This window comes from Gorilla gorilla, chromosome 4, assembly GCF_029281585.2.
Source record: "Gorilla gorilla gorilla isolate KB3781 chromosome 4, NHGRI_mGorGor1-v2.1_pri, whole genome shotgun sequence".
NCBI lineage: Eukaryota > Metazoa > Chordata > Mammalia > Primates > Hominidae > Gorilla > Gorilla gorilla.
Genome location: NC_073228.2, coordinates 50,981,277 through 51,008,289, shown reverse-complemented (window position 1 = coordinate 51,008,289; position 27,013 = coordinate 50,981,277). Strand labels below are relative to the sequence as shown.

The following is a 27,013-nucleotide window of genomic DNA, read 5'->3' as shown; positions in this document are numbered from 1 at the left end:
GAGTGGCATCTTATGCACATGGGTCTTAGCTCCTCCTGTAATTACAAGTGTTTGAATGGTGGTGATCACTTGCATTTTTAATACCCCCTGCACCCAGCTGTAGTTTGCAAATAGTGAGGACTGTGAATGTGAATAGGTTGAGCATCTCTAGAGCCCAAAGGCCTCGATTTCAGTCCTGGGTCTGCCACTAACAAGCTGTGTGACTTTGGGCAAGTTTCTTAACTTCTCTGGGCCTCAGTTTCCTCATTTACAAAATGGATGAAATAATGGCATATTTTTCACGGATTGTTGCAAGGATTAAATGAGGCATTACTAACAATGTGTCTGGGAACTCTTCCTTGGATTAGCCAGCCTCTAATGCAGAACCTGCACCCAGTATCTGCTCAGTGAAGATATTTTGAAAGAATGAATGATCCCATTGTACCAACTGTAATGAGATTTAGGGGTGGGTTTATTATGATATGATTCTCAATTACAGTAATTTGGCCTAGGTTTCTGGCATAATTATCTCCCTCCTCTCTTTATTCTTTTATTACTTGGCTCTAGAGTAATTGATTAGTTTTAACTGGTTTATGGCATGCGGGCCCTTTTAGTGAACACCTCTCAAGCCTCTATGGAAGCAGAAGGAGCATAAAAATAAATACAGAATTTGCCCACGTTCCTCTTAAGCCCAATTGAGTAGGATTGGCCTGTGGATGCAGCAGCGTAAGTGACAAACAGAGACAGACATGTTTGCAAGGCCACTGAGTACAGCTCTATTTGCCAGTTAACTAAGAACACACGCTCTTTGAGGCAGCACAGACAACCAGAAACATCACCAAAGAGAACAGTTCACCCATGGAAAAAAGAGGCAGTTTTGAAGTGATGACGGCTTAAGCATCCCCTGGAGTATCAGAGCTTGTTGCAGGTGATCCACGGTCCTGCTCAGGGTCTTCCTTGCTGACCGGGGCTGGCCCTGCTCTTTTGGTGGCCACTGAATACCAGGCTGCCCAGCCCCAGGCCCTCCAGGATCCACTGGCACAAAGGGACTTCAGTAGTGGCCCTGGGGGCAGGGTGAGCAAGGCACGCCAACAGTGCGTGGCACACAGACGGTGCGGGGCACACATGGGGAGGGCACACAGGTGGTGCAGGAAGGAGTGGAGCATGGGTTACAGGGCAGCCTGCAGGAGAAAGTCAAAGAGGAACAGGATTAGTAGAGAAGGCCCACTCGGCCACAGGTCCTGCCAATTCTCCCCTCGGATGCCTCTCAACCCCATCTTCCGTGCTTTCTCTGCCCAGCCTCCCTGGTCCCAACCTCCGCCATCTTTGCCTGAGTCACCTCATAGCCTCCTAACTGATCTCCCCAACCCCACTTGGGCCCCTCCTAACCACTGTCCACTTAGTAGCCAGAGCAATCTTCTACAGTCACAAATCCAATTATGTCCCTCCCCTCCCTAAAACCTTCAGTGGCTTCCATTTGAGCTCAGGATGAAAAGCAGCTTCCTCTGGAAGCCATCATTCTCAGCAAACTAACACAGGAACAGAAAACCAAACACTGCATGTTCTCACTCATAAGTGAGAGTTGAACAATGAGAACACATGGACACAGGGAGGGGAACATCACATACTGGGGCCTGTCGAGAGGTGAGGGGAGCAGGAAGGGAGAAAATTAAAACAAATATCTAATGCATGCAGGGCTTAAAACCTAGATGACGGGTTGATAGGCAACAAACCACCACCATGGCGCATGTACACCTGTGTAACAAACCTGCACGTTCTGCACATGTATCCCAGAAGTTAAAGTAAAATAAAATAAAGAAAAGCAGCTTCCTTAATAGGACCTGCATGATCCTGCTCCCACCTCTTGCCCCAGCCTCACCTGATAGCTCCATTGCTCTGGGAGCTGCAGGTACTCTAACCTTCTTCCAGCTCCTGCAGGGACTGTACTGCTCAGGCCACAGGGCTTGTGCCCTGTGCCGTACATCTCTGGAACCCTCTTCCCTCTCCACTCACCTACATTTCTTCTCTTGTTTAAGAGCTCAACTCAACTGTCACGTCCTCCTTGAAGGAGGACCTTGAAGGAGGTCTCTCTGAGACAAAGCCCCCATGGTACATGTATCTCCTTTCACCGTGAGTAGTAATCATTCCATTATGGTCTGTCTCCCCGGCCAAGCAGTGAGGACAGCAGCCACAGACCCATGCCCACCCTGCATACCTCACATAGAATAGGCACCTAATAAGAATATTTGGATCAGACAAAACAATAAATGAATGAAGAATTAATACATGGTGAAAGGAAAAAGGATGATCTCAGAGACTGACAGGCATGCACTCAAAACCAGGAACAACACACTGGATGCTGGATGGAAACCCAGTAGCTCAGAGAACCAATGGGAGGCCTGAGGATCATGTGCAACCTGAAATGTGTTCCATTTGCCTGGCACTATATATTTTCTTTAATTTGTTGAAAATACTTAAGAATCAGGAGAATTTAACATTTTTTAAAACCCAGATTCTCAGCTTCCCTGGAACTATTGGAAGATCAGCAATACTGGACCTGCTTCTCACACAGTAGAAGTGGCCCTGAGGGCATGCCATTGCCTGGATTGGACAAGGCAAGAGCTTTCTGCTTTTCTACCATCTCCGTATGACCCACGTCATTCATGCATGTTAATGGCCTGGTCCTTGCAAATGTTTGACAGAACACTTGCCCTGAAGTTATAGATTCTGAATGATGGAGAAGCAAGGCCAAATGCGGAATAAGAAACAGCTACAACAGTCGTCAGCCCACCGGGTGTCCATGGCCCAGAGGTACCCTGCATTCAGACAGCCACCAAGTCCTGCTGATTCTACCTGCACAGTGTCTAGAGCTGATGCCTCTGCTGCCCTAACTCAGGCCCTCCCCATTGCTTACCTAGGCTGTGGCCAGGGCCTCCTGGACAGTTTCCCTGCCTGGTTCCCTTCCCTCTACTCAGTTCTTCCTGCTGCTATCAGGGCCATCTTCCTGAAGAACAGCTTTGAGCTTGAGAGACATTTACTGAGCATCTACTATGTGCCACGTACAGGGAATAAAAATGTATTATAATGTCTCTGCATTCTAGATGTTTACCATCTAGTGGAGAAGACACACAGTAAATTCTCTCATTTCCTCCTCAAAACAATTTCCACTCACCTATAAATTAAAGCCCTCCCTTCCCAGTATGACCCGTGTTGTTCTCCATAAATGGGCCCCGGCTGATCTTTCCTGTCCTGCTCCCCACCAGGGCTCAATTACACAAGGCTACCTATTGTCCTGCTGACATGCCAAAATCTCCGTTCTGAGAGGAATGGAGCTATGAGGTGAGGCTGGGGTAAGAGGTGGGAGCAGGATTGTGTAGGTACTATTAATAAAGCTGCTTTTCATCCTAAGCTCCGGACAGGCCATGACCTCCAGTCACCTGTCTGCCTATCTCCCTAAACATATGGAAATGACAGGAGGGCAAATGCCCTGTCTTCCTCTATCTTGGTGTCCTCCATAGCACCTGCCCCATGGTGGGCACTTAAAAGGAGCTTGCCAGCTTGGAATGAGATAGAATGGTCTCTGAGGGGCTTGGTTCAGGATGGCAGCATGAACACCACTGCCTGACTTCCTTCAGAGCATACCAGCTTCTTAATGGCTCCATAGTCAGGACAGGGTTCTAAGCTGATGGTCCCTCAAGGGTAGATCCAGTTGCTTCCTATAACCTCCCAGAATCCCTGCCCACATCTCTCTAAGCCTCAGCTGGGCCTGCGTACTTGCAGTCCTCGCTCTCCAGCAGGCTCCGGTACGTGTTGATCTCGCCCTCCAGCCGGGCCCGGACGTCCAGCAGCACCTGGTACTCCTGGTTCTGCCGCTCCAGGTCAGCCCGGATCTCAGCCAGCTGGGCCTCAACGTTGGTGATCATGCACTGCATCTGGGCCAGCTGGGAGCTGTAGCGGGCCTCACTCTCCGTCAGCGTGTTTTCCAGGGAGTCCCTCTAAGGCAAAGGAAGACATAACCATGAGGAAGGGAGCTGTTTACCATGGCCTGCTTCAGAAAGAACCAAGAAGAGCCAAATCTCCCTTTGATGCTGGAAATGAGCCCTCCCTACATCAGTCACTTTGGAAACAGAAGCCCAGAAAGGTCAAATGACTTGTTCAAGGGTAAACAGCTGGTACATTATGGAACCACAGTTTCTATTTGTAAATCTGATCCTAAATCCCTCCTTTGTTCTGCAACTTTTGTCTGGCTTCAGGATTGAGAACCTATTCGTAAATCTGATCCTAAATCCCTCCTTTCTTCTGCAACCTTTGTCTGCCTTCAGGATTGGATCTGAGATTTCCCAAGTACCTCCCTGCCGGCATCATTTAGAACAGGGGTTTTCAAACCTGGCTGCACATTAGCTCCACATGGGAGCCCTCAAAAAATACCCATGGCTGGCCGGGCACAGTGGCTCATGCCTGTAATCCCAGCACTCTGGGAGGCCAAGGCAGGTGGATCACCTGAGGTCAGGAGTTCGAGACCAGCCTGGCCAGCATGGTGAAACCCCCTCTCTACTAAAAATACAAACATTAGCAGGGCATAGTGGTGCACGCCTGTAATCCCAGCTACTTGGGAGGCTGAGGCAGGAAAATCACTTGAACCCAGCGAGGGCAGAGGTTGCAGGGAGCTGAGATCATGCCACTGCTCTCCAGCCTGGGCAACAGAGTGAGACTCCATCTCAAAAAAAAAAAAATAGCTGTGATCAGGTCCCACCTCCAGAGACTCTGGTTCAGTTGGTCCAGAGAAGAACCTGGGCATCAGGATGGGTGATATTGAGATCCATAGGTTTGGAAGGGCAGGCTAAGCACAGAACAAGCCTTCTTGTGGAGTTGAGTTTGACAGTGTCCATCTAACCCATGTCTGATTTGAAACATCCCTTTTTTTATCTCTGAGCTGGATCTCGGGAGAAACCTCCCTCTGGGAAAAGTCAACAGGATGAGCATCCATGGTGGCTGAAATCTGAGCCTCCTCTTCCTCTTTCCTGGGGACCTCCACCTATGCTCAGTACCGCCTAGGATCCAGAGGGAGGGGTGCCCACCCAGCAGCTCTCACCAGGCTGTGCTGGGCCTGCAGCTCGATCTCCAGCGTGTTGACCGTGCGTCTCAGGTCAATGATGTCTGACTGGTAGTTCTGAAGCTGCTCAGAGCTTGTGGCCACCTGTTGGTTAAGCTCCTCCATCTGCAGTTGGGGGAAGGAGAAGGCTAGAGTCCCTTCCTAGGGATATGGAGGAGGCCATCCCCACCGTGAGAGGCCCACCTGCATATTGAACCATTCCTCCACGTCCCTGCGGTTGGCCTCCACCATGGCCTCGTACTGACACCGCATCTCCTCCAGCACCCTGGTCAGGTCCACCGGGGGTGCAGCGTCCACCTCGATGTTAAGGCGGTCCCCAAGCTGGCATCGAAGGGAACCGACTTCCTGAAAAGGCACAAGACCTCCAGAAAAGTGTGACAATCATAGGATCCTGGCTCACCTCCCCAGGGAGACATGAAAAGATGCAACAAAAGTTGCTAAAGATTGAAACATTAGATGGCCCCTAAGGACTGCAGTCCACTCAGCAGCATCCCAGTGCTCTTCAAACTCCAGCTGAATACCCCTGCAATGGGAACCTCACTGCAACACAACACTTCCTATCACTTTGGCAGAAGCCAAGAGCAGCACCCTGGTTTGTTTGATTCATTTGGGCTAAAATGGGAAACCAGTACCCCTAGTATTCCCAGTTTCCCTCCCCGCCTGTGTTCATCCTGGGAGGAGGGTAGCAGGAGCCTGGCTTGACTAGTTAAAGGCCCGAGTTAGGGCAGCTGCCTCCCAGGCTTGGCTGCCAAAGAGGGAAAGTTGTCACTGAGTCTGCCAGGATGTGTGATAACTTCTCATTAGTGGCTTCTTGGTGCCGTTCCCAGTTCTCTGATTTGAGCAAGATGAGTCAGGAGCCCGAGGGTGCTCGGTGAGTACGTGGTGACTGATTGTTACTTTACACTTAAGCGTGAGGAAACCCAGCCAAGATTCAGAGGCACTTGTTCATTCAAATCCCAAGTCAAGAGGTTGAGAGTCAACCAGGGAGGGGGTAAAAACACCATGGCTCAGGTGGGCTTGGCAGCACACAGGTGCCCAAAGCAGAGGGCTTCCCCTCCAAGAAACTTCAGGAGATAAGGAAAAATCAGAAAGTAAAGGGCTTCAGCTTGAGCATTTTATATGCAAACAGAAGGGAGGACAAAATAAGGATGGGGGCAAAAAGAGGAGACCACTGCAGCTGTACTCCCTCTCAGAAGAGATGGGACTGCTTCTGAGAGTTGAGCCAGGCAGAGATGGACAGGCCATTCAATGTGAGATCTGGAACATAACTCACCCCGGCACCACTGCACCACTCTACCTCTGCTGTGTGGCTCTCGAGAGAAAACAAATGCAGTTGCCACTAGTGAGTGCTTGGCAGTCACACTAGCCCAGGAAATGCAGAAAGGAAGGCGGCTACACTTCTGAGCGTTGACCAAGTGGCAGGTGTTTCATACCCATGCCTTGGGGATTTCCATGATCCATATCCTGTCCATTAAATCCTCACAATAACCCTGCATGATCATGTTGTCCCCGTTTTACAGATGAGGAGGCTCAGGAAGATTCCATAAATTGGGCAAAGTCACTGAAACAACGTGTGGCAGGCTTGGGAATTTCAACCCACGCCTATCCAACCCCATACCCCATGTTCCTCCCCCTCTGCTTCCCGGGGCCACTTCAGCGGGACTTCCAGCCTCACCTCCTCATGGTTCTTTTTGAGGCACATCAGCTCCTCCTTCAGGGACTCAACCTGGGCCTCCAGGTCAGCCTTGCACAGAGTGAGATCATCCAGGATCCTGCGCAGGCCATTGATGTCGGCCTCCACCAGCTGCCGCATGGCCAGCTCTGCCTCGTACCTGCACAAGGACAGGGTCAGCAACCAAGGGTGAAACAGAATGCAGAACTCAGGGAAGGCCTTAAACTGCCGGCACTTTCCAACCCTCCGTGAAACTAATGGAAAGTTGCCCCAGAGCCTATGAGGACAGGTCCTCCCCAGCTCCAGCCCCCCGACTGAACTCACTTGGCCCTGAAGTCATCGGCAGCCAGTTTGGCATTATCAATGTTCACAACCATCCTGGCATTCTCTGCCTTGGTACACAGAATCTGTAGGCCAAGGCACATGGAGAGGGTTAGTTCAGGATGAGACGAAGCAAGAAGAACCCAAATGAAGAGAAGACAGCAGCAAAGGTAGGATCCAGCAGCCCTGCAGCCATCCCTGCAGAGGGTCCTCTTCCCTGGAACTCTGGGAGATATTTAGCGAATTGCTAGTCCTTGGAGAACTTGAGATGTATTTTTTAAGAACCTGAAGCTTCGTAAATTCAAATTCCCCATTTTGGATGTGCCAAGCAATGTGGAAGGAAAGAATCTCATGTCTGAAGTCACTCATGTGACAGTTAGAAGGGTCTTTGACCTTTACTGAAAACTTACCGTGGACCAGGGGCTGTTCCAAGCACTTGACCTGCATCATCTCATCAAATCCTTTTGACAACCCCATTAGATAACGACCATTATTATCCCTGTTTTACAGATGAGAAAACTGAGGCCTGGGGAAGGGATGGGACCCCCAAAGTCATGCAATGAGGCAATGATAGAACTGAGACTAGATCCCAGATCTCTCCACATGAAAGCCTCAGGCTGAGTGCTCAAATTATAAAATAACCCTATGCCCTAGGGAAGTCTCTTTGTCCTGAACATAGCTTAATAAGCTAACGAGATTCCAATCTGGAATGCCAGCTAGTCCAGTTCCCTTCCCAGAGAGCCTATTCACCTCACCGCTGCCCTCACCTTCTGCTGGAGCTCCTCAATGGTCCTGAAATGAGACTGGTAGTCAGGAGTCATGGTGAGCACCTGGGAGTGAGAGGCCTCTTGGATCCTGCTCTCCAGCTCCACATTCTCCTGCTCCAGCTGCCGCACCCTCGTCAGGTAGCTGGCCAGGCGGTCGTTAAGGAACTGCATGGTTTCCTTCTCATTGCCATTGAAGGCCCCTTCGCTGTACCAGCTGCCGGGGCCCATGGAGCCGGAGATGCCACTGGCTGCCCGGCAGGAACTGGATAGATAGGTTTTGGAGAGGCAACTGGCTGGCCGGAAGGTGGTGGGCATGCAGACCGAAGGCAGGCATGCCATGGGCTGGCAGACATAGCCCAGGCACAGCTCAGGCCGGCAGTTCACGCCGCTGGAACAGACCGAGGCAGGCCGGGGGCAGCTCTTGAGAGAGGCTTGCAAGTTGTTGGTGACACAGCAGGAGGATGTCATGTTGGAGAGGCCCTTTCTCCTCAGCCACAGCTGCCTGGATGTCTACAGACCCCATGCCGCCTGGGCCATTTTATGCCTTTGCAGTGAGGGGGCTCTTGATAGAAATTCATCATTGGGTGGTGTTGATGTTTACACCCAGCCCCAGAGGAAGCTGCTAATTAATTTGTAATTTGGTTTCCAATAAAAGAGGCCAAACTTATCATTTGGCTAAAGCAGGAGTCTGGGTTCCTGTCATTGATCACCATGAGAGAGCTTCAGGACACATCTTCAAAGAGTCAGCCGCATGCCTGGGCCCTCATTACTAGGGCAGGCCCTCCAGGAAACTGCCACAACCCAGCCTGTGCCTCCACTGGCTTTGCCCACTGCACCCCCGCCTGCTCTAGCCCTGAGAAGCCTGCAGGTCTGTGCAGCAGTGGCTGCCTCTTTTAATGAAAGCATTCCCCATGGGAAGAGGCCTGGCTATTTAACAAGGAAATGTGTGGGTGGTAGAAACTGCTCCAATGCTGGCAGCGGCATAAATCCAGCAGAAAGGAACAGGAACCTCAGAGGCTTCCTAACAGACATCATCTTCCTGCCAAGGGGAAGAAAATAATATCAGTGGGGAGAGAATGAACTCAAGACATAGGCAGCATCACTTCTCAGCCTTTTGGCTAAGATCAAGTGTGGTATCTGTTCTTATCGTCTTAATATCTGATACGTCCTTCATCTGAGGACAACATATTAAATGGATTTTGGGAGCAGGGAGATGGAATAAGAGCTTGCTCTGTTCACTCTACATGTTGACCTGGTATTGCAGTACCTCCAGGAATGCTGCACCCCTTCAAAAGGCAAAAAAAAAAAAAAAGACCCAAACAGAAGCCTAAGAATCAGGTACATCTTTCCAGTTGGTCTCTTCCTCTTGGAAAAGTCCATATCATGAACATCTCCAGGTGGCAGCTGCTCTTTCTTGACCCCCTCTGGACCATCCATTCAATTATCACTGCACCATATACACAATTGTCAAGTGCTCAATAATTGTTTGTTGAACAGACTGAGAATAGTTGGAACAGGTTCTGCTTTTACTTTCTGTTGTGGCAGATGGGGAAGGCTCACTTCAGGATCTCAGACTATGGAAGCGGTGTGAATCCACTCCCTTGGGAAAGGACGTTCTATAGCCCTGGAATGAGCTAAGCCAGGAGACAGGGAGCATATGTGCCCAACTATAGAAGCCCTGGGCATTCACTTAAGAAGGCAACGTGCTAGAGCAGTGGTTTTCAGTCCTGGCTGCAAAAGCTGTGAGCTTCACATTTAGCATGTGCGTGCTATATAGCCACTTTTTTATTCAGTAATCTTCTTGATATAATTTTGGGGTATAAGTACTTGCCTTATGTTTCACATATTCCCAGAAATGTCAGTACAAGAACAGGAAAGGGAAAATGCCACCCAGCTCATTCATTGCATAAGAAAAGGAGAGCATAGATATGCTGCCTCTGACTTGCCATGTGGCCTTGGGAAAGTAATTTTGTCTCTCCAGACCTCAGTTTCCTCATGCCAATTGAGAGGGTCAGATCGAATACTCTCACAATTTGATTCTCTGCAACAACTACAAATTCCAGCACCTTGTCTGGATTACCTATTTAGAGAAGATTATAGCATCAGATGGAAGGAGGTGTGATGGCAATACCAACTACAGAGGATGAAACTCATCAGGTCACCCTTCAGAATCATAGCCAGCACTAGTGGAATGTATACAAATAGCAGGCATGGTGCTGAGTGCTTGGCATTAATTTGCCCATTTAATCCTCTCACCCAAAAACTATAATTATTATAATAAGGTGTTATCAGTCACTCTCAGCATCAACCTGACTCAGGAACATGTTAGAAATGTGAGTTTTCACCCTAGAAGAAAGTCTAGGCAATACCATTCAGGACATAGGCATGGGCAAAGACTTCATGACTAAAACACCAAAAGCAATTGCAACAAAAGCCAAAGTTGACAAATGGGATCTAATTCAACTAAAGAGCTTCTGCACAGCAAAAGAAACTGTTATCAGAGTCAGCAGGCAACCTACAGAATTGGAGAAAATTTTTGCAATCTACCCATCTGACAAAGGTCTAATATCCAGAATCTACAAGGAGCTTAAACAAATTTACAAGAAAATAACAAACAACCCCATCAAAAAGTGGGCAAAGGATATGAACAGGCACTTCTCAAAAGAAGACATTTATGTGGCCAAGAAATATATGAAAAAAAGCTCATCATCACTGGTCATTAGAGAAATGCAAATCAAAACCACAATGAGATACCATCTAATGCCAGTTAGAATGGTGATCATTAACAAGTCTGGTAACAACAGATGCTGGCAAGGCTGTGGAGAAATGGGAAAGCTTTTACACTGTTGGTGGGAGTGTAAATTAGTTCAACCATTGTGGAAGACAGCATGGTGATTCCTCAATGATCTAAAACCAGAAATACCATTTGACCCAGCAATCCCATTACTGGGTATATACCCAAAGGATTATAAATCTTTCTACTATAAAGACACATGCACAAGTATGTTTACTGCAGCACTATTTACAGTAGCAAAGACTTGGAACCAACCCAAATGCCCATCAATGACAGACTGGATAAAGAAAATGTGGCACATATATACCATGAAATACTATGCAGCCATAAAAAAGAATGAGTTCGTGTCCTTTGCAGGGACATGGATGAAGCTGGAAACCATCATTCTTAGCAAACCAACACAGGAACAGAAAACCAAACACCACATGTTCTCACTCATAAGTGGGAGTTGAACAGTGAGAACACATGGACACAGGGAGGGGAACATCACACACCAGGGCCTGTCGGGGGATGGGGGGCAAGGGGAGAGAGAGCATTAGAACAAATACCTAATGCGTGCGGGGCTTAAAACCTAGATGATGGGTTGATAGGTGCAGCAAACCACCATGGCACATGTATACCTATGCAACAAACCTGCACATTCTGCAAATGCATCCCAGAACTTAAAGTAAAACTTAAAAAAAAAAAGAGTGTGATGTTCCCCTTCCTGTGTCCATGTGTTCTCATTTGTTGTGGGGTGGGGGGAGGGGGGAGGGATAGCATTGGGAGATACACCTAATGCTAGATGACGAGTTAGTGGGTGCGGCGCACCAGCATGGCACATGTATACATATGTAACTAACCTGCACATTGTGCACATGTACCCTAAAACTTAAAGTATAATAATAAGAAAGAAAGAAAGAAAGAAAGAAGGCATAGATGTTGCAGTTTTTAAATATTTGCTATTTAATGTTGTTTTATTTAAACAATGTAGATACACTGCTTTGATAAAAATAAAAATAAAATGTAAAAAAAAAAGAAATGCAGTTTTTCAGGCTCATCCCAGACTGGCTGAATCAGAAACTCTGAGGCTGGGGCTGGGATGCAGCAGCCTGTGCTTAGCATGTCCTTCAGGTGGTTTGGAGACCCACTGAGATAGAGGAAGATACAGGCATACCTCAGAGATAGTGCAGGTTCAGTTCTAGACCACCACAATAAAGCAAATGTAACCATAAAGTGAGTCACGCAAACTTTTTGGTTTTTCTGTGTATGTAAACATTATATTTACACTATACTATAGTCTATTAAGTGTACCATAGCATTATGGCCTAAAATCAATGTATATAACTTAATTTTAAAAATGCTTTATTGCTAAAAATGCTAAGGATCATCTGAGCCTTCAGCAAGTTGTAATCTTTTTGCTGATGGAAGGTCTTGCCTCAATGTTGATGGCTGAGGACTGATCAGGGTGATGATTGCTGAAAGTCAGGGTGGCTGTGGCAATTTCTGAAAATGAGACATCAGTGAAGTTTGCTGCATCAGTTGACTCTTCCTTTCATGAAAGATTTCCCTGTAGCATGTGATGCTGTTTGATAGCATTTTAACAGTAGAAATTCTTTCAAAACTAGGGTCAGTCCTCTCAAACCCTGCCACTGCCTTATTAACTAAATTGACATAGTATTCCAAATCCTTTGTTGCCATTTCAGTGATGTTCACAGCATCTTCACCAGGAGTAGTTTCCATCTCAAGAAACCACTTTCTTTGTTCATGAATAAGAAGCAGTTCCTCATCCGTTCATTTTGCCATAACATGGCAACAATTCAGTCACATCTTCAGGCTCCAATTCTAATTTTAATTCTCTTGCTGTTTCCAACACATCTATAGTTACTTCCTCTGCTGAAGTCTTAAGCCCCTCAACATCATACATGGGAGTTGGAATCAACTTCTTCCAAACTCCTGTTAATGTCGATATTTTGACCTCCTCTCTTGAATCACAAATATTGACATATAGAATAGTGAATCCTCTTCAGAAGGTTTTCAATTTACTTTGCCCAGATTCATCAGAGGAATCACTCTGTATGGCAGCTATAGCCTTATGAAATATATTTCTTAGGTAATAAGACTTGAAAGTCAAAATTAGTTTTTGATCCATGGGCTGTGGAATGGATGTTGTGTTGGCAAACACAAAAACATTAATCTCCTTGGACAGCTCCATCAGGGCTCTTGGGTGATCAGATGCATTGTCAATGAGCAGAAATATTTTGAAAGAAACCTTTTATTCTAAGCAGTAGGTCTCAACAGTGGGCTTAAAATATTCAGTAAACCATGTTATAAACAGATGCACTGTCGTCCAGGCTTTGTCGTTCCATTTGTAGTGCACAGGCAGAAAAGATTTAGCATCATTCTTAAGTGCCCTGGGATATTCAGAATGGTAAATGAGCATTGACTTCCCACTTGAAGTCATCAGCTGCATTAGCTCCTAGCAAGAGAGTCAGCCCATCCTTTGAAGGTTTTGAAGGCAGACTCCTCCTGTCTAGCTATGAAAGATGCCGCCTCCCTAAACTTCATCATTTCTAGCTTTTTATTTAAAGGGAGAGACCTGCAACTTTTCCTTTCACTTGAACTCTTAGAAGCCACGGTAGGGTTATTAATTGGCCTAATTTCAATATTGCTGTGTCTCAGAAAATAGGTAGACCCAAAATAGGGAGAGAGATGGGGGAATGGCCAGTTGGTGGAGCCATCAGAACACACACAACGTTTATCAGTTAAGTTCCCCATCTTATCTGGGCATGGTTTGGGGCATCCCAGAACAATTACAACAGTAATATCAAAGATTACTGATCACAGATCACCATAACACATACAATAATGAAAAAGTTTGGCCAGCCACAGTGGCTCACACCTGTAATCCCAGCACTTTGGGAGGCTGAGGTGGGCAGATCACTTGAGGTCAAGAGTTCAAGACCAGCCTGGCCAACATGACGAAATCCCATCTCTACTAAAATTACAAAAATTAGCCAGGCGTGATGTGCCTGTAATCCCAGCTACTTGGGAGTCTGAGGCATGAGAATCGCTTGAACCCGGGAGGCAGAGGTTGCAGTGAGCTGAGATCACACCACTGCACTCCAGCCTGGGCAGACAGCGAGATTCTGTCTCAAAAAAAAAAGAAAAAGAAAAAATTTGTATTGTGAGAATTACCAAAATGTGACACAGAGACACATAAGCACATGCTGTTGGAAAAATTAGCACCAACAGACTTGCTCTAGGCAGGATTGGCACAAAACTTTAATCTGTAAAAAAAAAAAAAAAAGAAAAAAGAAAAAAAACGATATCTAGGAAGTACAATAAATTGAAACTCAATAAATCAAAGTGTGCCTGCATATATTTTAACAGCTGTCACCAGAATTCATCTTGCAGGAAAAAAAATGTCTTTACTTGGGAAACTACATTAAGAAGATCTTGGGTTAAAAGGTGGGACCCTAATGCCTTGATTTGGCTGGTAAGACATCAGAGGGTGAAAGGAGAGAAGGATTTGAAGTTCACAGGACAATCCTGGAAGGAAGGAATGAGGAGGAGAGAGACAGGAACCAGGAGCAGGGGCTCCAGGATGATGCTGAGAGGCTGTCGCTGTCAGGTGCAGTCCCAAATGCCAGCATGAGCAGAGTCTTCCATTGTGAAGGAAAGACCAGGTTTCATATAAAAGCAGATTGAGGCCTGGTGCGGTGGCTCACACCTATAATCCCAGCACTTTGGGATGCCCAGGCGGGCGGATCACGAGGTCAGGAGATCAAGACCATCCTGGCTAACACGGTGAAACCCCGTCTCTACTAAAAATGCAAAAAAATTAGCTGGGCGTGGTGGCGAGCACCTGTAGTCCCAGCTACTTGGGAGGCTGAGGCAGGAGAATGGCGTGAACCCGGGAGGAAGAGCTTGCAGTGAGCCGAGATTGCGCCACTGCACTCTAGCCTGGGCCACAGAGCAAGACTCCGTCTCAAAAAAAAAAAAAAGAGCGGATTGATAGAGGTAGTAGCAGCAGCATCCAAAGTCACAGAAGACCACAGTTCCAGGCAATATGCCAGATCTGGGGTATGTCGTGAAGATGGAGAAGTAGGGTCTGGGAAAGGTAACCACAGAGAAAGTGGGGCACTGTCAGTTCTCAGGCCCAGGTCTGGCTGATTCAAAGACTTTCCACTGTACCCCAGCCTCTCTGGGGCCAGAGCAAACTATCAGGAAAATAAGTTTAGGAAGAGAAGAGAAAGGGATGCAAAGAATCCAGGAGGAATGGCCTGTTTCAACAAAAGCAGATAGGATGTGTGTCACAGCCTGGGCCAGCACTGTCTCCCTCCATTCATTCCCCCGCAGAAAACCAGAGGCTCCTTCTTTGGAAAAAAAAAAAAACTCCAGAGAAAAGACTTACAGAAACTGAACTGAAGTGGTTGTACCATGCAAAAAGCCGGTTTGCCAACCTGCCCATCCACGTAGCACCTTCTATCAGCTTTTTAGTGTCTCGTCATAAAATATAAACAAAAGGATGACCAGATACTTGAAGGAAGCTTCCAATATTAAAGACAAAGTAAAACAAGCAAACAAACAAAACAGTAAAAATGGAAATTGAAGAAAACAGAAATAATGCAGAATCCAAAACTGTATATATATATATTTTTTAAATAACCTCAGAGTGGGAGAGATGTATATACATATAGCAGTTATAGCCATGAAACAAGAACTAAATGTTATAAAACAGGAGCAAACAGAGAAAAAAATGACTTTTTGGAGAAAAAAATATAACAAATTTAAAATGTAGTTCAAAAATTTGAAGTCGAAAGAGAGAGAAATGGCAGAACTGAGAAAGTCAAAAGCATAATAGGGACCAGACCTGGGGGTGCTAGGGTCTATGTCACAGTTGCCCTGAGCCCCCTGCACTCCCAGCTGTGTTGCCAAAAGTTCCTCTACCTGACAAATGACCTCTCAACCCTGGCTGCATGTTCAAATCACCCAGAGAGCTTTCAAAATTCCCAGTACTGAGTCATATCCCAGACCAACTAAAGCAGAATTTTGGGGGGTCAGAGCAGTCATCGGTATTTTTTAAAGCCCTCCAGGTCATTCCAATGTACAGGCAAGGTTGAGAACTTGTAGTTGAATGGAAACAGCGTTATAATTAAAAAGCACAAGCAAATGAAGTAAATAATAATTAGAAGTAGGATTACAGATGATTTAGTTAGCTACATCTTGGAGGAAGCTAGGATGGGTTTGGAAAGGATTTGTGCCACAGAGAATGCCATAAAGAAGGGTGTAACCTATACACAGCAGAGTTAACCGAGCCCAAGTGCTCCAGACAGCATCCACATGCTGCTGGCCATGAGGCTCCCCGCTGACTTTGCTCAGAGTTGGAATTAGACAATGAAGCATGTAACTGCATATACACTTTAGCTGGCCTGGTTTACTGGGAAGGAAATGTCAGAAGTGAAACTCTGGCCAGGGAAATGTGGATGCCCAGCCTCATAGCAATCCAGTCGTCCAGCTGGAAGGGAGAGTTGGTGGTGATGAGCCATCTTCAAATGCCCTGCATATGCTGGGCAAAGCATTCTCGGCCTCACTTCACAGCGTAAGTGTCATGTTCTCTATTTAACTGAAGCTCAGAAATGGACAATGACCTGCTAAACCTCCCACATGTAGTTAGTGGTGGATGGGGATTTGAACCCAGGTCCATCTGACTCCACATTCGGAGCCCACGTTTATTGCACTAATGTCAAGGTCCACTTCAGCCAGTCTACTGACACCACTGAGATAGAAAAGAAAAAAAGTGGCAAGTGAGCATCCTTCCAGTCCCATCCCAAGGCCCCCCTCCTACACAGACCAGTCCTCCCCTGGCAGCTAGCACACCCCCTGGCACAGGGGCATGTTTGTAAGGGTTTGTTGAATGAAGTGAATGATCCTGAGGCGACCACCCCTTTCCGGTGCCTAAGCCTCACCAAAATTAGCCAAGGGGTTCCAAAAAGACCAACACGGAGGTGATGCCAGATGCCAGGAGCAAGGTGGGGCTGGGAGCAACCAAAGGCCCAGGCCCTCTTTGCAGGGGGCTAGAAAGGAGAGGATTCTGTGTTCAAATCAGAGTGAACTATAGCAGATGTCCTTAAGGGACAAGGGTCTCTGGCTTGCCTTAGTCAGTATCTTCCAGCCACCTGCTCTCCCCTTGGACAGGGCTACAGCTCTCTTAACATCACTGAAGCTCCTTAGCAGGTGCTCTCAGCATCTTATGAGGAGCACATGCCAACTGGGAACGCACATCCTCGTTTTTTGCTCAGAAACTTTGGTCTTGGCCCTTCTCCCTTTCCCACTGGGATTAAGGGAACTTGCTATTTGCCTTGCCTGTTTGGGGAGGACATTCTGGACACAGATGAGAGCCTTTGGGTCAAGCTGCTGGGAGCTCTCACACCCATCTGAGGAGGGCTCGTTGTACACCTCACCAGATGCCAAGAGCACAGGAGCACATGCACAAGCCTCCTAAGGACAAGAGCCTTAGCATTCGGGATAGAAGCCCTGAAGGCGAGCGCACTCTCCGTCTCCTGCTTATGACGGGCTGTGGGTTGTTAAGGGGGTTGCTGAACTTGGAGGGCTGCATGAAAGGGCTGCAATGGGAGAGGGCTTATGTAAATGCACCCCTAAAAGTACCCTGGGAGGGAGACACCCTATCGCCGGTCTTACAAGGACCACAGATAAGAGGCTGATAAAGTGGCCTAAAACCCTCCCTGTTATGCTGATCTCAGTTTCCATCTCAGTTTAGTCCCTCCCACTCTGGGATCCCCAGGTGACCACGTATACTAAGAGGGATTCCACAGCAGCCTGAAAACACCTGGCACCAAACTGGAATCTTGGAGAAAGGTCTTCATCAGGGAAGCCAAGCAAAAGCTCTCACTGTAGGCTTCTACCCACCCCAAACAGGGGCATAGTGACCCTGTCATCCAAAGGGTCATACTTGGTCACACATCTCCCATTCGGCTGCCCAACAGTCACCCCCTGGACACAGCAGAGACACAAGCCAACAACACCAGAATGGTGCAAGTTAGGCATCAGGGGCCTGAGCAAATGCACTTTATTGTTCTGCCAACAAAAGCCCTCTACTGCATTTCAGAATCCACCGGAACAGCACCCAGAAGGAAAACCTGACCCAGGAGGCAGCCTGAGAACAGAGACCCTGGCACCCATTGAAATGATGAGGAGTTGAGACCTTTGGGGGCAGCCGGCCTTTGTGACAGGCTCTGAGAAACTTTAGGGCATGTATTTGCAGAAAGCCTTTTCAGCCAGACCCTGGGCCTGGGCTCTGCGCGAAGAGAGGGGATTGGGCTACAAGGGTTAAGTTTGGGTAGAGGCCAAGTTCAAGCCCTAGAGACAATAGCCATGGCCATCTGGGTCACCCGCTCTCAGAACCGGCCTCCTGGGCAGGGCACACAAATGGGGCGGGGGCTGCAGTTTGTGCGGGCTGCACTAGGACCACAGGAGGCCGCAGGAAGACAGGGAAGGCATGACTTGGAGGGTGAGTAGTCAGGTGCACATGGGTTACATGGGAGCCTAGAAAAAAGAAAACAAATTACTATGATTTTCCAGTTGCTGTTTGCAGTAACTCAAAGTAGATCCTAGACTATGCAAACTGGGAAGCACCTTAAAAACCACCTTGATCCTGCCCCCTTGTTTTACCAAAAGGGAAACAGGCCCTGAGAGGAAAGGGGGCTTGCTGGAGTCACGTGATGAGTTTTCAGGAAGACCAGAACTAAGAGAACAGGACTCCAGACTCCGAATGCCAGGCTCTTTCTAGGCACCATGCTGTCTTCCCAGAACTTGGTAGTTTGCAGTGAGAAGACAAGAGCACATGCAGTGATACTCACTTGCTGTCCTCACTCTCCAGCAGGCCCCGGTACGTGTTGATCTCACACTCCAGCCGGGCCCGGACGTCCAGCAGCACCTGGTACTCCTGGTTCTGCCGCTCCAGGTCAGCCCGGATCTCGGCCAGCTGGGCCTCCATGTTGGTGATCATGCACTGCATCTGGGCCAGCTGGGAGCTGTAGCGGGCCTCCGTCTCTGCCAGGGTGGATTCCAAAGCATCTCTCTGTGAGGGCAAGAGTTGTGTAGGGAGGAAAAAGGCTAGAGGTCAGAGAAGGAGCAAGGAAGGTTCATCTGGGTCTCAGTGAGGCCTCAGAATCCAAGAACAGAAGCTCGGAGAATCAGAGTTTGAGCTAGGATGAACCACAATCAGACATCTCACTTGAGATGAGCTAATTAGCCCCTGTGGCTTCTTTGATCTAGAAAGTATCTCCCTGTTAGTGTCATCTCTGAGTAACTGATAGTTACTCAGAAGATGTATCTGCTTGCACAAATATAGGACCTACTGCCTGGACATGTCAGTTGCTACAGGTCTCTTGTCCTTTACCACTGGGGGATTTGTGACTGGGGCTGGTCCCTCATTCCCTCTTTTCTGCATAGAGAGCCCCTGGTGCTCAAGAACATGGACCCCTGGAGTCCGCCTGTGTGGTCAAAGCATGGAAGCTGGGGAGCTTGTGTGCTCCTCGGCTTGGTCCAGAGGCAGCTCCACCCTGCCTTGGGGCTCACCATGCTGTGCTGGGCCTGCAGCTCAATCTCCAGGGCGTTGACCGTGCGTCTCAGCTCAATGATCTCTGCCTGGCAGGACTGCAACTGCTCTGAGCTGGACACCACCTGCTGGTTCAGCTCCTCACTCTGAAACATACACACACACAACCTGGTCAGCCACACCAGGGACTTGGCTTCAGAGAGCTACAGAGGCCAGTCAGAATCATGAGCCAAGAAAGACCTTCCCGATTCCCCAGTCCCACTCGTTTATTTTATACTGGAGGGCATTGTTGCTCAGAGGACAGCACCCTGCCCAAGTGGGTCTGTTTTGACCTTGTCAGCAAGGTCAATTGAAGTGGGTCTGTTTTGACCTTGTCAGCAAGGTCAAAACAGAGATGGGACTCAAAGTTAGATTTCTTGATTCAGAGCCCCAGGGTCACTTCCATGTGAGCCACCACATACCCCTGTTGCACTGACTGTTTCCAAGTACCTACCTGGGTGTCAAACCAGTCTTCAGCATCCCGGCGGTTATTCTCCACCAGGGTTTCATACTGACACCTCATCTCCTCCAGAACTCGGTTCAGGTCAACAGGTGGGGCAGCGTCCACCTCAACATTGAGGCGGTCACCAAGTTGGCAGCGCAGTGAGTTCACTTCCTATAGCACAGACCAGGATGAGTACTAATTCCCAGAGGGCTGCCTCCAAGGTTCACCTCCTCCTCATGTTCACCTCCTCCCCATGCTCACCTCCTCCTCATGCTCACCTCCTCCCCATGCTCACCCCCTCCGCATGCTCACCTGCTCTCTATGCTCACCTGCTCCCCATGCTCACCTCCTCTTCCCTATGCACACCTGCTTCCTCATGTTCACCTCCCCCTATGCTCACCTCATCCCCATGCTCACCTCCTCCCCATGTTCACCTCCTCCCCATGTTCACCTCCTCCCCCATGCTCACCTGCTCTGCCATGTTCACCTCTTCCCCCATGCTCACCTCCTCCCCATTTTCACCTCCTCCCCCATGCTCACCTGCTCTGCCATGTTCACCTCTTCCCCCATGCTCACCTCCTCATGATTCTTCTTCAGGCAGAGCAGCTCCTCCTTCAGGGACTCCACCTGGGCCTCCAGGTCAGACTTGCACAGGGTCAGGTCATCCAGGATCCTACGCAGGCCGTTGATGTCTGACTCCACCAGCTGCCGCAGGGACACCTCCATCTCATACCTGCAGGCATAGAACAGGGCACCTGAGTCTGCATTTCCTTTTTGCATCTAAGTCAGGCCTGCCCTCAGACTGTCCAGGTGCTGTGAGTCCTGCTTTTATGCCCCAATGACAGAGTACAGCCAAATCCCTGAGCTCAGGCATCACCTGTGTCCAGTTCTAGCAGCCCCCAACCACATGACAAGCAGGACAACTCACTTGGTCCTGAAGTCATCTGCAGCCAATTTGGCATTGTCAATCTCCACCACCAGCCTGGCATTCTCAGCCTTGCTGCATAGAGTCTGGAGATATAAAGAAGTTATTTCATTGCAAGAAAGAACATTCCACTTCTTGGAGCTCCCTAAAGCTGACAAGAGCTGACTCTGGAAGGAGGAAGTCACCCATCCTAGACCTCTGCTACTCCATGTGCATTGGAGGGTTATGGGCAGGCTCTAGGGATCAACTATGGAAAGTCCAGGGTTTCTTCCAGTGCAGTGTATCTGTGACCTGTTACTCAGGTTCGATAGCTGCATGAAAATGCAACAGGAAAGGCCTGGTGTGATGAAATGAGGCTTCTTCCAATCTCACTGTCTCCCAGGCCTACTGGGGGCCCAGGGCAGTTCATTGCCAACAACATATGCCAGGATTCTCTGGTCATAAATGGTCCCTCACAGGAGCCAGCTATAACTTTGGGCCAGGCAAGAAGCGGATATGGGCCCTTGGCAAGAAAGAAACTTCTCTGACAGGCATTTTCTTCCCTGAGTTACTTATGGGAAGCCTGAACTGCACTGCACTAAATACATCAAACCCAATCCCCTGACTTTAAATAAAAGAGGAAATGAAAACTCAGAAGACTCAGAGGGGTGGGCAATAGCACCAAATGTCATAGAGTTCATTCATAGACCTGATGTTCAAGCTCTGGCTCCAGTAACTGCCATCTGGGTCACTTACCCAGCCTGAACCTCAGTGTTCTCATCTGTATAATGGGCTAATGATACCTCCCTCATAAGGTTATTGGGAGGAGCAAATAAGGCCACAGAGATGAACATGCTTGGTGACTTCCAACATGCCCTATGGGAAAAGAACTACCAAAGAATGCTGGTGACACAAAGTTCCTGGGAATCCAAAGTCACTCTGAACCTCTTACCTTCTTCTGGAGCTCCTCGATGGTCCGGAAGTAGGACTGGTAGTCAGGGCACATGTAGGGGACCTGCTGCTCACACCACTCACGGATGCGGCTCTCCAGGCTGGCGTTCTCCTGCTCCAGCTGACGCACCTTCTCCAGGTAGCTGGCCAGGCGGTCGTTCAGGGATTGCATGGTCTCCTTCTCATTGCCAGTGAGGATGCCCTCCCCAAACCAGCCCCCACCCACACTGTAGCTGGTAGCGAAGCCTCCAGCAGGGAGGCAGAGAGTAGGGAGGCAGCTGGTGGCCCTGTAGCTGCTTCTGCCCAGACCCACTGAGCAGGCAGAGAAACTTCTGGCCACACGGGAGAGACTCGGGAGCTTGCAAGAGCTGCTGGAGTACATTGCGGACACGCGAGTGGAGCCCCCACTGGCCCCTCCTGGGCTCTTGAGAGACCCAGAAGAGAAGCCGGCCTTGAGGCATTTGGAAGCCATGGCCCCTGCAACTCAGATGCAATTGATAGGTCTCTGAGACCAGACACCCCAAAGCAGAGAAGCAGCTCCTTACCCCAGATTTATATCTCTGCCCCAGTGGGCGTTGGTTGGCCTTTACAAAGTGTTTTCTCCTCATTAAAGTTAACACCACTTTCTATTAAAACCCCTCATTAACCTGTTATTTAGTTTCCTGTGAAAATTTACCAGTCTTATAAAATAAGAGCCCCACTGCTATGTCAAGACTCACCTCCACCACCCCACATCACTGGGAAGACCAAGTCCCTGTCAGTTCTTCAAAGGGACCTGTCATTTGAGCCCAGACCTCAGCCTCCGCATTAAGCAAGCGTGGGAGTTCAGCCACTGTCTTGACTTTCTCCAACTTTGACTTCTTTTATTGGCCCGAGGGAGTAGAGGAGGTCTCTGGGGTGCTCCCAGAAGATGGAAGGGTAAACTTGGTTGTTGCAGGAAGGCAGGGGTCTTGCAGCCAGGGAGACACAGAAGGCTCTTGAATTGGCCCAGAAAATATGGCTAGGGTGACCAATTTTCTTGGTTTCCCCAGGAATTTTCTGGCTTTAGTTCCGAAAGTTCCATATGCCAGGGAACCCTCATTCCTGGGCAAAATGGGGCAGCTTATCACTCTAGATACTGCAGAGCCCTGATGGACACTTCCCTACTCTTTCCCTTGCCAGGAAGTCTGTGCAGGTTGTAGAGCCTAAGTTCTAGCCACAATGCCTAGAGGTCAGTTAATTGGACACCTGCCCATGATGACATCTAGGAGGGTGTGTCTTCCCCAGCCCTGGTTGAGAAATGGAGAAGCCCTTCCTTCTGGCTGCCTGAATTGGAGCTCTTTTCACACAGCCCTATCAATAACCCAGCTGATGGTAGCAACCATCATTCACCGAGCATTTAGTACCCACCAGCCCCCACTCTGATCTGTCTCTATGCATTCTCTTATTCAGTCCTCACACAAACTCATGAGATTGGCATCACCAATAGCCCATTAAATAGAAGAGGCTTGGACTGTTTCAGGAGCCTGTTCCAGATCACAGCTGAAAAAGCATCTGTACAACTGTTCAAGGCATGCTATCTTCTTTAAGGCCTCACACACACCCTCCAACACAGTCGTGGATAGAAAGGTGCTGACTCCTACAGAAGGAGACAATGGTCAGAGTAGAAAATGGCTTACCCAAGGTCCACACAGGCTTCCCAGGGAGGCTAAAGCCCAGGCCTTGCAGCTCCAAACCACAGGCCCACCCCACTGCCTCTAAGGGCCCAGTCCTGGCCAGGCCTTCCCCTGGAGCCTGGCCCCTGCTCCAGCCCTGCTGTGCCCTCCCAGCTCTGAATGCCCAAGGCAGTGACTGTTGGTGGATTTCTTGGCCTCCCATTAACTGACGTCTTCTGATTGTCTTGTGTTTCAGCCCTATTTTCCCAGGGAGACTGTAAGCATGGGGGCAAGGATTGACCTTGTACTTTTTTTTTAAATCTCTGTAGTGTTAAGCACAGTGCAGGGCTTCTAGATGTCTATGAATTAATTAATTAATTAAGTGATTTTTCCCATGGTGAATTGTGTTAAGAAAGGAAAGAAAGAATGGAAGGAAACAAAAGAGAGTAGGGAGCGGGGAAAGGAAAACACAGTCAATCTTAACTATTCCTACTTCTTTTTTTTTTTTTTTTTCTGAGATGGAGTCTCACTCTGTTGCCCAGGCTGGAGTGCAGTGGTGCGATCTCAGCTCACTGCAAGCCCCACCTCCAGCGTTCACGCCATTCTCCTGCCTCAGCCTCCTGAGTAGCTGGGACTATAGGTGCCCGCCACCACACCTGGCTAATTTTTCTTTTTCTTTTTTTTTTTTGTATTTTTAGTAGAGACGGGGTTTCACCATGTTAGCCAGGATGGTCTCGATCTCCTGACCTCGTGATCTGCCTGCCTCAGCCTCCCAAAGTGCTGGGATTACAGGCATGAGCCACCACGCCCAGCCTACTATTCCTACTTTTGTAAATGAGGAAACTGAGACTCAGAGATGGAAGGGGATCCAGCATCTCTGTGTAGGTGAGCAGCACCTGTCCAGACTAACCAGCCCCTTTGGCCAAGAACAAAGTGTTTTCTGGGCCAAAAGCCATTCTGCCCAAGGGAGATGGATCTCATAAGCCAATTTAGTGCTAAAGTTGTGACTAAAAAATTCTCGATAAGATTTTTAGATAACTTTATAAAACATATATGTAATATTTTTCACACTGTTTTAAGGTATTTTGTAAATGGGTCTGATCTATTTCTGTTCCTTTTTAGCATGCTTTTCTTAAATGAAATGATTATCTAGAACCCCTTATCAGCAAGAACTAACATTGTTTAGCACATTCCTAGTAACTTTCCTTACAGGATCCTTGCACTCTGCTCAGATGCGGTCCAGGCTGTCCCCAGATCATGCCACGGATACACTAAATACGGCCCTAAAATGCCCTTTGCCCTCCTTCCTCCTTTTTCTGCCCATCAAATCCAAATCTGCCCCAAAGCCTTTCCTGGTCACCCCAGCCCTCAGTGATTTCTCCTCTTCCCCAAAACTTGAAACCCTGCCCACACCCGCTCCTGCTATCCCAGTGCAGTTGCTGGGAGCGAGGGGGCGAGGTGTCTCCACAGCTGGACGTGAGCTCCTCGGGAATTGTGCCTGTTATCCACTCTTTGTTCCAGCCGCTTCCGCCACCCCTGCTCCTTCCTAGATAGGCCTGAGCCTTAAGATTGGATTAGCTGTGTATGCCATGTTCTGTCGTTATCTCTTTGTTGATTAATTGATGTGTGTATGTGAATGAGAAAGGCAGTCAGATAGCATATCTGGAAAGTACAAAAAAGATCAGAAAAACCAGACCGCCTTGAAATAGAACATCATATTCACTCTGCGGAAATTTTATTGAATGTTTTCTATATCTCTCTCCATATCAATGAAATAGGAGCCCAAAGACCTAAGAAGGCTCCTAAGTCAGCGCCTGCTGTGTGACTTTAGACCAGTTGCCACCTACCCCCACAACACTGTTGAATTCTGGTTTGCTTGTCGGTCAGTGATTTCAATTGCAACTCAGTTAAGGGTGTGTGTGAGTTTGAGATAGGAGGTGTTTCCTAACTGATACATATGCTCTGGACAATGTAATTAAAAGCGAGGCAAGTATGCATAAATAAAGAGCTCACAGCCACACAGGGCTGATTGCGTGCATCAGATGAGGCTATGAGTGTGCCCTGTAAACTGGAGAGTGATCATAAAAAGGGAAAGCACTGTACAACACAAGGTGCTGATGATGTGATTACTTGTCAGGTCATGTCCTGTGTGGTTCATCCACAGTGACAAGGCAGCTCAGCTGTTTCCCGGAGACTCGGTCCATTCCTGGACCCCTGCCTGTTTCCACACAGAGGTGCAATGCTCTCTGTGCACGCCTGGTCACCCACTGGCCTCAGGCCAGGGTCAGGGGTGCAGACCTCAGGCCCTAGAGCATGAGTGGAGCAGTGAGAGGGAAGGGGCAGGGCAGGTGAGAGAACCATGCCAACTGCCCCCCCTGCCCAAAGCTAGGTGCATCCTCTGAGGCTGAGGCCTTTGGGTTCACTCTCCAGCTCCAAGGACACTGCTGGCAGCACAGCCCTCACCATAGCATCCTGCCAGATACAAAGCAAAGCACTTGGCCCATGCAGTGGGGGTTCCTGTTCAACACTCTGAAGCCAGGGACTCTGCATTTGTAGTAAGAGCAACACTGATAGCTACCACTTTTTGGAAGCTACACACACACTGTCTCATCAGAGCCTCCTGGCAGCCCCATTTCACAGATGAACCTGCTGAGACCAGAGAGGTCTCATGACATAACCGGGCATATAGCACAGAGTGGCAGAGTCGGGCTCAGTGCAGGATGCTCTGATGCTACCTATGCACATCTTCTCCTGTTGTCTGATAAGTTTGCTGCACCTCTGGCTTGCTCAGCAAGTGATTGAAGAGTCCCGTTTAGCAGCAAGTAGCTGATGACATGAGGCAGAGCCAGGTCATGGATGTCTTGGCCATGACCCAGAGGAGACCCCAGAGGAGAGTGAGCGCAAGAGAGGGGGAGGAGGGAAGAGAGACAGAGAGAGACAGAGACAGAGAGCGAGACAGAGGGAGAGAGAGAGAGAAATTGTACTGAGAAGAGCTCCAGAGTCAGGGTCAGAATAGCCAGGTGATGGCCAGGTCTCTGCCACTCACTGCTCTGTGGCCTGGAACAAGTCACTGCCCTCTCTGGGCCTGTTTTCTCAAGTGAAGACTGGAGCAGGGGCAAAGGAACCAACCGTGAGGCCCTCAGACCTCTCCCAGGCCATGCTTCTCTGATCAGAGGGGTGTCCAGGGCTGGCAGAGTTAGGCCCCACCTGCAGACCTGCCTGACTCAGCCAGTGGAATCCAGGGCTCTGAACTCTGCTCCACAGTGAAGCCTGGCTGTCCTCTCCCCAAACTCCATGTCTGAGCCCCCACCCCCACCCCACTGTCCCTGGCACCCTTCGTTTGGCCCTATGTGCCTTGTTGGGACATGGATTCACCTGCCCTCCACCTTCACCTCCCTGCTCTCCCTGACTGCCGTCCCTGGCATGGCTGGCTCAGGATGGCTGCCTAGCGTTTGGCCCTCTCTGCTTGTTCCTGGGACCCTCTCTCCTTAACCATCCCCAGTATCAGGCAGCAGGGTGACAGCAGCTGGGCAAGAGAGGAGAAGTTGAAAAAAAAAGAGAGATAGCCACCGAATCCAGGTCGGGCTATGGACGAGGACTGGCTCTGGAGACTTTGCCTCTTCTGGGGCCACCCTAAGGTGTCTACTCACAGGCAGGGCCAAGCTGAGAGCTATGGCCAGCACCCATCCAGACTGGGTCAGTGTCTGTTCTCATTGGCCAGCCCCTGAGGCATCTTCGTTATTAAATACTTCAAATCACCCTGTCACCGCCTCCCACTCAGAGCCCGAGAAGATAGACCTAAATGGAAACCCCACAACTATACTGCAGCCC

The 27,013-nt window shown here is 48.8% G+C and overlaps 2 protein-coding genes, 1 long non-coding RNA gene and 1 other non-coding gene across 4 annotated transcripts in view; 2 read left to right on the top strand and 2 right to left on the bottom strand.

Moving 5' to 3' along the window:
- LOC129533765 (uncharacterized) overlaps positions 1–27,013 on the top strand; it is a 53,735-nt gene that overhangs the window by 11,145 nt on the left and 15,577 nt on the right. The gene's annotated exons all lie outside the window — the stretch shown is intronic.
- KRT32 (keratin 32) lies at positions 434–8,401 on the bottom strand. Its single transcript, XM_004041681.5, has 7 exons — positions 7,853–8,401; positions 7,089–7,171; positions 6,768–6,924; positions 5,276–5,437; positions 5,072–5,197; positions 3,754–3,974; positions 434–1,160 (listed from the first exon to the last, which is right to left on the bottom strand). Exons 1-7 carry the CDS (start codon positions 8,318–8,320, stop codon positions 1,031–1,033), a joined length of 1,347 nt encoding a protein of 448 aa, XP_004041729.4. The 5' UTR covers positions 8,321–8,401; the 3' UTR covers positions 434–1,030.
- On the top strand, positions 8,951–9,141 carry LOC115934900 (U2 spliceosomal RNA). Its single transcript, XR_004070633.1, has one exon. It is a non-coding gene; the product is annotated as a U2 spliceosomal RNA (small nuclear RNA).
- Positions 17,683–22,250, bottom strand: KRT35 (keratin 35). The gene is made up of 7 exons (XM_055388157.2): positions 21,550–22,250; positions 20,622–20,704; positions 20,270–20,426; positions 19,703–19,864; positions 19,230–19,355; positions 18,509–18,729; positions 17,683–18,194 (listed from the first exon to the last, which is right to left on the bottom strand). The coding sequence occupies exons 1-7, from the start codon at positions 22,018–22,020 to the stop codon at positions 18,047–18,049; spliced, it is 1,368 nt and encodes a 455-aa protein (XP_055244132.2). The 5' UTR covers positions 22,021–22,250; the 3' UTR covers positions 17,683–18,046.